Here is a 15,471-nt window from a genome sequence, read left to right as displayed (position 1 = left end):
GGACTGTTTCGGAAATGCGCAGTAGCCTAAGAACCATGCTGCTCCAAAGCATGCTCAGTAGTCAGAGAGCGGTTCTATTCTGCTGTTCTTGCCATCGAGAGTGAGCATACAGACGCTTCGGCGCTGTGCTGTTTGCTGGTCATGTCATTTGAAGGATTTAGTACCGACTACTCAGCCAGAGAAGCCAGGGAGAACGAGGAGTGGGGCACCACAGTGTAAAGAAGGGAGAATTCTGGTAAACCAGTACTATAGAACCAAAAAATATATTTTAATTTTTCATTAAAAAATTGTTCTTTTGTGGGGGCGAAAAAAAGGAAAGGGGAGATGGTAATATCCTTTTAATAAAGTAGGAGAGCCAGTAACAATATGGTAGATCAAACACCAGAGATACATGAAAGATGTGACCCTTCTTAGGTTAAGAGGAAGAAAGGTTTGCATTATTCAATGTTAGGGTTCATTCGCATGGTAGAACAATATGCACATAATCTGTACAGCGATATACGAACTCCCTACAGCTCCATTTTACAGAGCCGTAGGCATTCCAAGTTTCACCAAATAGTTCAAACATAGCAGTGTTTCTAGGAGAGAATAACTCCATAACACGGATCCGATGATGACATGAAGGTACAGTATGGGCCCATATTCTGCTATTGATGCTATATTACACTATGTACAACTCAGAGCTTGCAATGGTTCCATTCGACGTTTCCATCGGGGCAATCGCTGAACGGAAAGCCAAACGTAAACCACAGCTTCTGTTTGCATTACCATTGATTTCAATCATAATGCTTCCGTTGATTTCCGTTTGTTTCTGTTCCGTAAGGTCGAACGAAAGAGATGAACGGAGGCTCGACGCTGATGTGAACACACCCTAAAATATAGTTGTTAAGATTGTTGACACTATTTTACAGGGTTATGAACATATTTGAAAGGGAAGGTCTTTTATTGTTGAAGTTAATAATACTGTAAAATTTATGTCTGTACTGTATATATTTTCAGGTTTTGGATCATCCACAAATTGTACAAGTAATTCATACTGTGGAGCTTCACCTGCTTCAGAACCAGAAACTAAGGCAGTGGTCGATTTTGTGGAGATAAAAAAATCCGAAATGATTTGCTTTCTGACAATACACTCATACAGTCAATACATCTTAACTGCACATGGCTACTCTAAGGATCTTCCGAAGAGCTATAATGAAACGGTAATTAACTTTTTGTCTTACTGTAATTAAACGGTAATTAAACTTTTTCATTTCATGGAGCTTTTCAGAGCTTGAAATGGCAGAATTTTCTGGTTTCTGCTCTCAGCTATGTAGTAATATATATTCACTGGTTTGAGAAATTATCACAGCTACTGTCTTTTACTTGTTTGCTAGCTTGTATGCTTTTTTTTTAGCTTTTTGGTATGGTCACTGTAAAGGGGGTTTTAAACTGGGCAATTATCGGGCAAACGAGCGTTCATAGAACGCTTGTTGCCGATAATTGCCCTGTGTAAACAGGGCAGCGATCTGCAGATGAAAGAGCAAACGCTCGATCATCTGCTGATCGTATCGTTTTAAAAAAGTTAAATATTATCGTTGTCGGCAGCACATCTCCCTGTTTGCGCTGCCAACATGATATTAATGTATGGGGATGAGCGATCGGAGTAACGACCCCTCGTCCCCATCCATGTGTGACAGGAGCAAACGAGCGCCGATCAACGATGTCTTGTTGATCGCCACTCGCTGCACTGGATGATTATTGGCTGTTGTAAAAGGGCCTTAACTTTAATAGTAGGTTCAAAATTTTTAAGATCTTTTTGTTTTTTCAGGGAACTGCACTGGTTTAGGCCTTATTTACATGAACGTGTTTCACGTCCGTGACACGTGCGTGAAAATCACACGCGTCGCACGGACCTATGTATGGCAATGGGGCCATTCAGATATTCCGCGTTTTTCACGCAGCGTGTGTCCGCTGCGTGAAACTCACAGTATGTCCTATACTTGAGCATTTTTTGCGCATCATGCACCCATTGAAGTCAATGATTCGTGCAACAGTAGATCAAGAAATGAAGGGAAAAATAAAACCACCTCCTTCATTTATTTTTCTAAACGTCAAAACCGCGTGTCATAAGGATGGCATATGCGCGAAAATCACTCAGCCACGCACCAAACACATGACACACGGAACTGCAACGCGCAAAAAACACTGCGTACACTAGGTGATGCAGAAATAAAATGTTAAAAAAGTTATTTCATGTTCACATTCTTAAATCCCATTGATATACACTGCATTCCAAATTATTATGCAAATGTTATTTTTCTCTGATTTTCCTAAATAGTCGATGCAAATGACAGTCAGTATAATCTTCAAGCCGTCAACCGTTGGAGTATAATGCAAATTTTATTGAACAAATCTCCTAATGATAATTTACAGAAATCAAAAGCTCTTTCAATAAAAAAAAAACTTAACAGGCCAAGTTACATGTTAACATAGGACCCCTTCTTTGATATCACCTTCACAATTCTTGCATCCATTGAATTTGTGAGTATTTGGACAGTTTCTGCTTGAATATCTTTGCAGGATGTCAGAATAGCCTCCCAGAGCTTCTGTTTTGATGTGAATTGCCTCCCACCCTCATAGATATTTTGCTTGAGGATGCGCCAAAGGTTCTCAATAGGGTTGAGGTCAGGGGAACATGGGGGCCACACCATGAGTTTCTCTCCTTTTATGCCCATAGCAGCCAATGACACAGAGGTATTCTTTGCAGCATGAGATGATGCATTGTCATGCATGAAGATAATTTTGCTACGGAAGGCACGGTTCTTCTTTTTGTACCACGAAAGAAAGTGGTCAGTCATAAACTCTACGTACTTTGCAGAGGTCATTTTCACACCGTCAGGGACCCTAAAGGGACCTACCAGCTCTCTTCCCATGATTCCAGCCCAAAACATGACTCCGCCACCTCCTTGCTGATGTCGCAGCCTTGTTGGGACATGGTGGCCATTCACCAACCATCCACTACTCCATCCATCTGGACCATCCAGGTTTGCACGGCACTCATCAGTATACAACACGGTTTGAAAATTAGTCTTCATGTATTTCTGAGCCCACTGCAACCGTTTCTGCTTGTGAGCATTGTTTAGGGGTGGCCGAAAATTTATTCACACTTGCAAACCTCTGGAGGATCCTACACCTTGATGTTCGCGGGACTCCAGAGGCACCAGCGGCTTCAAATACGTGTTTGCTGCTTTGCAATGGCATTTTAGCAGCTGCTCTCCTAATCCTATTAATTTGTCTGGCAGAAACCTTCCTCATTATGCCTTTATGTGAATGAACCCTTGTCTGTGCTCTGAATCAGCCACAAATCTTTTCGCAGTACGATGATCACGCTTAAGTTTTCTTGAAATATCCAATGTTTTCATACCTTGTCCAAGGTATTGCACTATTTCACGCTTCTCGGCAGCAGAGAGATCCTTTTTCTTTCCCATATTGCTTGAAACCTGTGGCCTGCTTAATAATGTGGAACGTCCTTCTTAAGTAGTTTTCCTTTGATTGGGCACACCTGGCAAACTAATTATCACAGGTGTCTGAGATTGATTACAATGATCCAAAGAGCCCTAAGACACAATACCATCAATGAGTTTAATTGAAATACTAATAATTAAATGTTTATGACACTTAAATCCAATGTGCATAATAATTTGGAACACGGTGTAGAATAACATTATATATGCTACACATGGATGGACTGACCATTCAGATATTAGGGCAGCAAGAGACCACAGCTACAGAGTCAGATCCATACAACTTTAAGTGTAGCGTGTGCAATAAAACAAGAGATACATGAGATAAATGCTGATAAAAATATTGGGGCAGATTTATTAGGGTGGATTCACACACTGCAGATTATGTTGCACAACTTTCTGTGACTAAAAATTTTCTCTGTTGTAAATTTCTGCAACAAAATATAATATAATAGTATTATACACTGTACCCCTAAATACAATACTACCATACACTGCGCCACTGAATATAATAGTATTATACACTGTGCCCATGAATTAAATTGTGTCAAACACTGTAAAGTAAAACACCACACACTAACAATGCCCCCTGTAGATAGCGCCAGTTACAATGCCCTCTGCAGATAATGCCCCTTGTAGATGGTGCCAGTCAAATGCCCCCTGTAGATAGCGCCAGTCACAATGCCCTCTGTAGATAATGCCCCTGTGGATAGTGCCAGTTACACTACACTCTGTAGATAATGCCCCTTGTAGATGAGGCCAGTCACAATGCCCCCAGTAGATAGTGCCAGTTACAATGCCCTCTGTAGATAATGCCCCCTGTAGATAGTGCCAGTTACAATGCCCTTTGTAGATATTGCCAGTCACAATGCCCCCTGTAGATAGTGCCAATTACAATGCCCTCTGTAGATAATGTCCCCAGTAGATAGCACCAGTAGAATGCGCTCTGTAGATAATGCCCCCTGTAGATATTGCCCCCAATGCTGCCCAGAAAAAAAACACATTCTCACCTGCAGAGGCGTAGCTAGGTTCTCCAGCACCCGGGGCAAAGATTCAGTTTGGCGCCCCCCCCCCCCAACCTCTTTCCCGACATCTCCTTCCCCCTCGCCGTGTTTGTTTTCTCTACCAATCGACGTGTCATTTCTTTTTATGTAACGCGAGCATAAAATTATTTGTACATTTCACAAGCAATATGGTACTATACAAAACAGCAGAACCAAGCTCGGTACATATATACAGCCCCAGAACAAATACAGCTCAATTTAGTGCAACCCCTGCCGTATAGGTGTGTACGGCGTAAAACCTCAGCTCCCAGCATAGCTCGAACAATGGTAAGGATATGCTGGGAGATGCTGTTTCACAAAAAATAAATCCTATCATAATCATATCACCCATCATCTTGCTGCAGATCATACAGTGACTACAGTACTGATTAGAGGCAGAATGAACATTTACATTGAGTGACTCACCGGTGACGTCTCAGATTCTAGTTCTTTTTCTCCATTTTGTCCAGACCTCTATGATGAATTCTCCCGGTCCATTTCTGCAGTTTGCCGCTCACATGTCTTCAGCTTCTCACTTTTCCAACATTTCTGCACCTATAAATAAATATAAAGTTATCATTATACCACACACTACGCCCCTAAATATAAAAGCGCCAAACACTGCACCTCTAATTATAATAGCACCATACACCGTTTCCCACACACACACTGTGCCCCCTGTAGATAGTGCCTGCCATAGAGCCCCCTGTAGATAGTGCCTGCCATAGAACCCCCTGTAGATAGTGCCCCCATATAGACCACCCCTGTATATAGTGTCCCACAAATAACTCCCCCTATAGTGCTCTACAGATAGCCCACCCCTGTATATAGCCCCCTGTAGATATAGCCCACCCCTGTATATAGAGCTCTACAGATAGCCCAACCATGTATGTAGCCCCCTGTAGATATAGCCCACCCCTGTATATAGTGCTCCACATATAGTCCACCCCTGTATATAGTGTTTCACAGATAGCCCACCCCTGTATATAGCCCCCCCTTGTACATATAGTCCACCCCTGTATATAGTGCTCCACTAGATAGTCCACCCCTGTATATAGTGCTCCACAGATAGCCCACCCTTGTATATAGTATATACAGGGGTGGGCTATCTGTGGAGCACTATATACAGGGGTGGACTATATGTACAAGGGGGCTATATACAGGGGTGGGCTTTCTGTGGAGCACTATAGGGGGAGCTATTTGTGGGATACTATATACAGGGGTGGGCTATATCTACAGGGGGACTATATACAGGGGTGGGCTATATCTACAGGGGGACCATATCTACAGGGGGACCATATCTACAGGGGGACCATATCTACAGGGGGGCTATATCTACAGGGGGACTATATACAGGGGTGGGCTATCTACAGGGGGACCATATCTACAGGGCTGGGCTATATCTACAGGGGTGGGCTATACACAGGGGGGCGATATCTACAGAGGGGGGCTATATACAGTGGTAGGCTATACACAGGGGGGCTATATCTACAGGGGTGGGCTATACATAGGGGGGCTATATACAAGGGTGGGCTATATACAGGGGGAATATATCTACAGGGGGCTATATCTACAGGGCTGGGCTATATCTAGAGGGCTGGGCTATATACAGGGTGACTAGATCTACAGGGGGGGCTATATACTGGGGTGGGCTATATATGGAGCACCATATACAGGGGTGGGCTATATCTACAGGGGGCTATATACTATATAGCCCACCCCTGTATATGGTGCTCTATAGACAGCCCACTCCAGTATATAGCCCCCCTGTAGATAGTCCCCCTGTATAGTCCCCCTTTATATAGCCCCCCTGTATATAGCCCCCCTGTAGATATAGTCCCCCTGTATATAGCCCCCCTGTAGATATAGTCCCCCTGTATATAGCCCAGCAGATATAGTCCCCTTGTATATAGCCCCCCTGTAGATATAGTCCCCCTGTATATAGTCCCCCTGTAGATATAGTCCCCCTGTATATAGCCCAGCCCTGTAGATATAGTCCCCCTGTATATAGCCCCCCTGTAGATATAGTCCCCCTGTAGATATAGTCCCCCTGTATATAGCCCAGCCCTGTAGATATAGTCCCCCTGTATATAGCCCCCTGTAGATATAGTCCCCCTGTAGATATAGTCCCCCTGTATATAGCCCAGCCCTGTAGATATAGTCCCCCTGTATATAGCCCCCCTGTAGATATAGTCCCCCTGTATATAGTCCCCCTGTAGATATAGTCCCCCTGTATATAGCCCAGCAGATATAGTCCCCTTGTATATAGCCCCCCTGTAGATATAGTCCCCCTGTATATAGCCCCCCTGTAGATATAGTCCCCCTGTATATAGCCCCCCTGTAGATATAGTCCCCCTGTATATAGCCCCCTGTAGATATAGTCCCCCTGTATATAGCCCCCCTGTAGATTTAGTCCCTCTGTAGATAGCCCAGCAGATATAGTCCCCTTGTATATAGCCCAGCCCTGTAGATATAGTCCCCCTGTATATAGCCCCCCTGTAGATATAGTCCCCCTGTATATAGCCCAGCAGATATAGTCCCCTTGTATATAGCCCCCCTGTAGATATAGTCCCCCTGTATATAGTCCCCCTGTAGATATAGTCCCCCTGTATATAGCCCAGCCCTGTAGATATAGTCCCCCTGTAGATATAGTCCCCCTGTATATAGCCCAGCAGATATAGTCCCCTTGTATATAGCCCCCCTGTAGATATAGTCCCCCTGTATATAGTCCCCCTGTAGATATAGTCCCCCTGTATATATAGTCCCCCTGTAGATATAGTCCCCCTGTATATAGTCCCCCTGTAGATATAGTCACCCTGTATATAGCCCAGCCCTGTAGATATAGTCCCCCTGTATATAGCCCCCTGTAGATATAGTCCCCCTGTATATAGTCCCCCTGTAGATATAGTCCCCCTGTATATAGCCCAGCAGATATAGTCCCCTTGTATATAGCCCTCCTGTAGATATAGTCCCCCTGTATATAGTCCCCTTGTAGATATAGTCCCCCTGTATATAGCCCAGCAGATATAGCCCCCCTGTAGATATAGTCCCCCTGTAGATATAGTCCCCCTGTATATAGCCCCCTGTAGATATAGTTCCCCTGTATATAGCCCCCTGTAGATATAGTCCCCCTGTATATAGCCCCCCTGTAGATTTAGTCCCTCTAAAGATAGCCCAGCAGATATAGTCCCCTTGTATATAGCCCAGCCCTGTAGATATAGTCCCCCTGTATATAGCCCAGCAGATATAGTCCCCTTGTATATAGCCCCCCTGTAGATATAGTCCCCCTGTATATAGTCCCCCTGTAGATATAGTCCCCCTGTATATAGCCCAGCCCTGTAAATATAGTCCCCCTGTATATAGCCCCCCTGTAGATATAGTCCCCCTGTATATAGTCCCCCTGTAGATATAGTCCCCCTGTATATAGCCCAGCCCTGTAGATATAGTCCCCCTGTATATAGCCCCCTGTAGATATAGTCCCCCTGTATATAGTCCCCCTGTAGATATAGTCCCCCTGTATAAAGCCCAGCCCTGTAGATATAGTCCCCCTGTATATAGTCCCCCTGTAGATATAGTCCCCCTGTAAATAGTCCCCCTGTATATAGCCCAGCAGATATAGTCCCCTTGTATATAGCCCCCCTGTAGATATAGCCCCCCTGTAGATATAGCCCCCCTGTAGATATAGTCCCCCTGTATATAGCCCCCCTGTAGATTTAGTCCCTCTGTAGATAGCCCAGCAGATATAGTCCCCTTGTATATAGCCCAGCCCTGTAGATATAGTCCCCCTGTATATAGCCCCCCTGTAGATATAGTCCCCCTGTAGATAGCCCAGCAGATATAGTCCCCCTGTATATAGCCCAGCCCTGTAGATATAGTCCCCCTGTATATAGCCCAGCCCTGTAGATATAGTCCCCCTGTAGATAGACACACCCCGTAGATAAAGCCCCCCGCAGATACAGCCACACTTCTATTACAATTTTAAAAAAAATATATATATATATATTTCAAACTCACCTTATTCCCGCTCCCACGCCGTCCGGCAGCCATGGAGACCTGCGCTCTTCTGCGCAGGTCTCCAGGGGGTTGAACGCGGCATCTATGAAAGGCGCTGATTGGCTGGGCAGGATGACTTTCCCTGCCAGTCAGTGAGCGCCTTTCAAAGACGGAAGCGTCACTGGTACAAAAGGTACCAGTCGCTTCATTCGTGGAAAGGCGCTGAATGGCCGGGCACGTTCCGTGCCCGGTCATTCATTGCTTCTGATTGTACCTGTGTCCTTGCGACACAGGTACAATTATAGTGCAGGAGGAGGTGGCGCTGACGCCCCCCTCTGAACTGCGCCCGGGGCACGTGCCCCGCTTGCCCCCCCCTAGCTACGCCCCTGCTCACCTGTCCCCATTCCCGCGCCATCCCCCAGCGACGCAGGACTGATCAGAGACCAGACGGCATCATCCCGCATAATGGTGCAGACGGCGTGATGACGTCATCGTGCCGACTGTGTCACTAGTAAAGCGCCGAATTGGAGGGAGGGAACGGACCATTCCCTGTTTTGCCAGCGCTAAAGTAAGCAGTTGTATCCGCATCCTAAGGACGTGGATACAATTGGGTGAGAGGTCCCGCTTCACCCCAGATCTCTGAACCAGCTGTAATTTTTACAGCCGGTACAGGAGAACCGGTACGAATTGGGCCCCCTTCCAGCCTCAGGCCCCAGGCACTTGCCAAGATTGCCCTCATTATAATCCGACCCTGCTCAGAATTACAATATGATATATTAATTTAACGGTCAGCATTGCGTTCCATCACAAATCCAAAGAACAAAAAGTTTATTCCTCATTTTCTATAATAAGCAGTACCATGCAAATAGTACAGATACAGCCTATGATTATAGAGCCACTTAGTTGCCTGTATACAGCTATTTAATGCTGGTTATCTCTCAGAAACCATGCATTTATGGAGTACAGCTTGGGAAATAACCACATATCATAACTGATACAATTGCCATTTAATTAAAAAGGACTAACCAGACTGTGTGCAGGTGTAGTAAGTTTCTGTGTACATTTAGGATGCATCTGTTGTATTCATAAGGGATTCTGGATGCATAATTTGTCACATGGCAGAAAATGAATGATCTGCCTGGCCTTGCCCAGTATCTTGTATATAAGCAAACATTTATCAACTGTATGTTAAATTCTTAAAATAGTTGCACGGATGTACATTCATGGCAACGGTATTCCCTAATGGTAGTGGCCATAGTGCTTCCTGTCATAAAGCAAATAATTTTCAGGAATGGATTCAGGAACATAACAGAGTTCAAGGTGTTGACTTGGCCTCCAAATTCCCCAGATCCCAATCTGATCGAGCATCTGTGGGATGTGTTGGAAAAACAAGTCCGATATATGGAGGCCCCACCTCACAACTTATAGAACCTAAATGGTCACTATCATTTCAACAAACTTATTCTTATCTGATGGCGACTGTAACTACTATACAAACTGCAATGACTTCATTGATCAAAAAAGTAGATTTTTAACTGAAAAATGACATTAAATTGCTGGCCACTAGGTGTTGCCCTTCTTTCTCTCTCGCTGTTCACTGCCTGTTGTCAAGGGTAATCTGTCTCTAGCACTTGAGACACCAAGATGGATTACAGGAAGTGATGGCGGGCGCGACGCAGCGCGCTCCTTTGGCTCTCCTCTCTGTGTATTGCATCTAGCAAAAACACAGAGGAGGGGTTTAGTACCGGCCGGCTGCCGATTGGACAATATTGGACTGCCGATTGGACTGCTGAATCAGCAGCATGTGGGTAAGCACAATATGTATTTTGTTTAGATTTGGATGAAATGACAGGTGCACTTTAATGAATCTGCTGCTGTCTTGGTGCCAGATACCACGGGGCAGCATAATTTGTCTTTTGGAGCTCAAGTCTCGAGGGGTCAGAGCTGTTTTAGCAGCACCAGGCGAACCTAAACAATTTTAGGCAGGTGGTTTTAATGTTATGGCAAAACGGTTCATATTTGACAGGTGAATTACATGAAAAGAAAAGGTTGGATATTTTAGGCCGAGAGGTTACATATTCAAGATTATTATGTGTATTTTTATGGAAATGAAAATATATAATGAGAGTAGCAAGAGCCAAAGAAATTGAGTATTCAAAGGGCAACGAACTTCCATCTAAGAAGCATGTAAAAGATAATGTTTTATATGATTGCACTTGAAATATCTATAGTAGATGTGTGCAGCAAACCGTACTAAGTACAAAACTTTTCCAGTTTAACAATATTTGAACAAAAACAAAAAATTTATTTAGCAGTTGATTAGTTTCAGTTACAGATAGATTCTTTTTTTGTAACGGGTAGCTACTGCATTTCAGGCCGCCACTGGGTCATGTGAACCCCATTCTGACCACCCAAATCCTACATTGTCTGCTGTAGGAACCGGAGTTCAGTCTCTCAATGCAGGTCAATGAGACTCAAATCGAAGCTCTCAGCGACTTGCATTGAGAGGTTGACATCCGGTCCCTTCAGCAAACGCTATAGGAATCAGTGAGTCAGAATGGAGATCATGTGAACCATGGCGGCTTGAAATGGAGCGACTATTCATAAAATAAAGCACCCAGAAAGCCAAAACACCTCCCTTTATCACATTTTTAAATGGCCAGAGTGCTTTAACAGAGTGGTTTTTTAAGTTGTCAGCTGAAGACTGCTCTGGACTTGTGTATTATTTTTTTCACAGATAAAAGTTGCAGAGATGGCCGCTTCAGAGCTGCAGAAAAAACATGGCACAGTTTATAAAGTGGGAAGTTTTGCCAATCTTCTATGTAAGTATCAAATATTTTAATTTCATAATTCACACATTTTTTTACCCAGCTTTTTTACTCCATAGCAAATACACAAATCATAGAGATGACACAGAGCAATGTTTTTTTAATAGCTGAAAATTCAGGCTTCGTGAAACATATCCCCATAAAATTAAATTATTTTTTGTTAACGGCATATTTTTTTCCCAGATCAAGTAGAAGAAAAAAATGGTGAAATCACTCAATGTTGAGAAAAAAATTATGGAATCATCAAAAAAAATAATATTTTGTTGCTCCTCCTTGGGCTTTTACAAAGGTCTAAATTGTTTAAAAAAGTATAGACTTCACTAACAATAAACAATTTTCTATATCAAGCCGGCTCCAATTTTCTAGAAGAGCGGTTGACAGATCAGCTTTGCAGGATCGAGCCTTGTCATGGATTTCCACCATAAATTTTCAATCGGATTGAGATCCGAGACTGTTTGCTGGCCATGTCATTGAGTTAATATGCTTTTCCTGAAGAAAAGCTTTAACACTTTTCTCTGTGGTAAGATGCATTATAATCCTGAAAAATGACTTCATCATCACAAACCTATTTTCTGTCGATGGAATGAGAAAACTGTCCAAATCCTTATGTATACCTGTGCATTGACTGTTGAAATAATGATTAGCATCTAACCTGATCCTTTACCTGACTTAAAAAGTTCCAGCATCATCTTTTTGCCCAATGTAGCAATAAGGTGAACATCCTCGAATTACCTGCCCCAGATCAGATGTTTATATAGTTTTTCTTATATCTCAGTCTTCTTATGTTCTGCAGTGTGCTTCAACACAAAGGATAGAAATGAACCGTACAGAATCCAAAGTTGTTCCTATTCTACTAGTAACATAGATAGAAATTGATTGTGCACGGATTGTGTTCAGTGGCATACACAGAAAAAGGGTCGGACATGCCCACCAAAAGATCCATCGGTGGGCCCAGGCTCCGACTCAATAATGGGCCCCAAAAGTCCTTCAAAAAACAACACCTTTTGGACCTGACTTTAGAGTCAATGACTTGTCACTAGGGTCTATTTCTTAAGGGTTAATTCACAAATAACCTATTAGACTTTACTGATACTGGGTCCTGTGTATACAGTTGAAAGTTGACATGCACATGTTCTGTATACAAAGAGGATGGGCCTTCAGAATCATATTCACTGGTGGGCCGAAGGAACCCCAGACTGACATTGCACAGAAGTCATATGCACAATATATCCCACTCCTGACTGAGAGCTCTGCCAAATGTGATGGTTTTGTGTTTTTTTAAGCTAATGTCCACCATACTGTAATTTAATAATAAATCTTTAGAAGGATAGGAGCTACATGTTTTCTACAGAGCTCCACATTTCTTGCTTCCTTTAACAGTCACCAAGATAAATAGTAAGATTCTGTCTGCATGCGAACACTACTATGGGAGATAACTGCATATACATTTATTCAGCTAACATTAAACTCAATGGGTGTTGTAACAATCTTTATGCATTGAGCTCTCTCTATTGGCAGGTGGAAGTAAACACAGGGGTGGGGGAGTCAAGAAAACTGTCTATAAATACTGTATTTGTTGCCCATAGCAACCAATCACAGTGCGGCGTTTACCATTTTAACCCCTTAACGAGGAGCAACGGATATATCCAGTTCAAGCAGCTGCTAGTTCCCGCATTGTTATGGATATATTCATCGCTCATATCTCGTGGGTACTGCCCCTGTACCCATGAGATCAGTGGCAGGAGCACGGCTGTAATACACGGCTAGGCTCCTGCCGCAACTGCCGGTATCGAAGAACATTGCGATTTCAGCAGCTTAAAGAGGCTCTGTCACCAGATTTTCAAACCCCTATCTCCTATTGCAGCAGATCGGCGCTGCAATGTAGATAACAGTAACGTTTTGTTTTTTTTCAAAAACGAGCATTTTTGGCCAAGTTATGACCATTTTTATATTTATGCAAATTAGCCTTTCTTAAGTACAACTGGGCGTGTTTAAAGTTATGTACAAGTGGGCGTGTATTGTGTGTGTACATCTGGGCGTTTTTACTTGTTTTACTAGCTGGACGTTGTGAATGGAAGTGTATGATGCTGACGAATCAGCATCATCCACTTCTCTTCACAACGCCCAGCTTCTGGCAGTGCACAGACACACAGCATGTCCTCGCGAGATCACGCTGTGACGTCACTCACTTCCTCCCACAGGAACTTCATCGCGTCGGATGAGCGAGGACACGCTGTGTCATTAAGAGCACTATAACAAATGAAGGCTGTGCCTTGATTGGTTGCTATGAGCAACAAAGGCAGTTTTTATGTTAGATTATTTTATTAATTTCTCTGTACTACTATATGACAGGAAGCAGTTCAGTTCCATGCCCCCTCCCACCACTGGTCTCCTCTTTGCTGGTCGGCAAGTCCCGGCACCATAAATGGGGAATCATTTTGATCTTTGCTATGAGACTACCTCTCTTCTATGTATGCCACGGTTTAAAAAACAAAAAGAGTTGCTTAGACTTTGATCTAAATTCTCCATACAGCAAAGTCAGCAGTTATAGTTCTCTATTAAAAGACATTGAATGAGATATATAAGTCTGGCGTTTTAATCAGAAACAAGCAGGAGTAAGATGCGACAAAGTTATTAAGAGATGCATGCCTGCAATCCGTGCATCATTGTCTAGCGTAGATTTAATTTATGGAAGCTTCTGCCTATGTCCCCTAAGCACATCACCGTTCTTTTAAAAGTGTCGAGAGCGATGGAAACGGCCCAAAAGTTGTCATTTTTGCGACTTTTCAAACCCAGAAAACTGTTGTATAATCGTTAAATTTCCCTCATTGTCATTGTGTTAATTGTATCTCTACTATTAAAACAAAAGCTTGACGTTATTTCTCATTTCTTGTTCTAATTGTGTTTCAGATGAAGCATCTGGGACATCCCAAGATTGGGTCCATGACCTAGGAATTGAATTTTCTTACACTATAGAGTTAAGAGACAATGGTACTTACCAGTTTGTATTGCCAGAAGATCAAATTCAACCAACATGTGAAGAAACCATGGCTGGTGTAATGACAATTATTGAGTATGTGAATGACAAATATTTCCCAAGCCAGGCATCAACAAGTTTTGGTCACCTTTATTTGTATGCTCTTGTTTTTTACATTATTAACAATTGAATTATTGAAATAACATGAGGCATGGGTATGACTGAACAAGCCAAAAACAAAAATAAAGAACCACTTAAAAGGGGTTTTCCCATCAGATATATGCTGGTGTCAGATAGATGCGGGTCCCACCTCTGGGACCTGCAACTATCTCTAGAACGGGGCCCCCTAAACCCTGTTCTACTGCTCTGTGTTGTGGCTGAAGCGTGTGATTTTGAAACAATTCATGGTTGCTGTTCCGTAATACATGGTCAGAAATCACACGATTCAGCCACAACACAGAGCAGTAGAACGGGGTTTAGGGGGCCCCGTTCTAGAGACACGTACGGGTCCCAGAGGTGGGAACTGCATCTATCTGAAACTTATGACATATCATGTGGATATAGCACACAAGAAAATGGCGACAGCACACTGCGAACACTAATGTAACCTAAACCGCTAAATATAAATAAATATGCATTACTGCTAAATCTACTTACAATAGGGAGGTTCTTGGCGCACATTTTGGTCAAAATGTGTGGGCCCACCTGCCACAACAAGGCACCCTCCATAAGTGGGGATGTACTCTGCACATACACCCAGAACTGGGACTAAGCCTACATATATATCTAGGGATGGTAGGAACCAGCATTAAATTAATTAAAATCACCCAGGGCAGAATGGGAGGAGTGCAAGAACAAAAATGGAGGCAGTCACTAACCCCACATATATGGATCACATAAACAACACAAAAGTTTGAACAGCACATTCCAACAAAATGAAACAAAACGTGTATGCAGGTGCAAGAACGCCTGTGACTGCAAATTTGCAGACACAGGCGTTCTTCACCTGCATACATGTTTTGTTTCATTTTGTTGGAAGTGCTGTTCAAACTTTATTGTTGTATATACTGTGGATAGGTCATAAATGTCTCTGATGGGAAAACCCCTTTAAATTACAAATTAGA

The 15,471-nt window shown here is 43.1% G+C and overlaps 1 protein-coding gene across 1 annotated transcript in view; it reads left to right on the top strand.

Annotated features, from left to right (window-relative positions):
- The window catches only part of CPO (carboxypeptidase O), a 79,713-nt gene extending 65,042 nt beyond the window's left edge, over positions 1–14,671 (top strand). Inside the window, exons 9-11 of the mRNA XM_075831219.1 lie at positions 1,000–1,202; positions 11,280–11,364; positions 14,281–14,671. Of these exons, the coding sequence (XP_075687334.1) occupies positions 1,000–1,202; positions 11,280–11,364; positions 14,281–14,537 (545 nt within the window). The 3' untranslated portion in view covers positions 14,538–14,671. The remainder of the gene's footprint in view (positions 1–999; positions 1,203–11,279; positions 11,365–14,280) is intronic.
- Positions 14,672–15,471: the final 800 nt, after the last annotated feature.

The sequence above is a fragment of the Rhinoderma darwinii genome, chromosome 6 (assembly GCF_050947455.1).
Source record: "Rhinoderma darwinii isolate aRhiDar2 chromosome 6, aRhiDar2.hap1, whole genome shotgun sequence".
In the NCBI taxonomy this organism is placed as follows: domain Eukaryota; kingdom Metazoa; phylum Chordata; class Amphibia; order Anura; family Rhinodermatidae; genus Rhinoderma; species Rhinoderma darwinii.
Note: the sequence above shows the minus strand (reverse complement) of the source record. Positions and strands in the feature narration are given on the sequence as shown.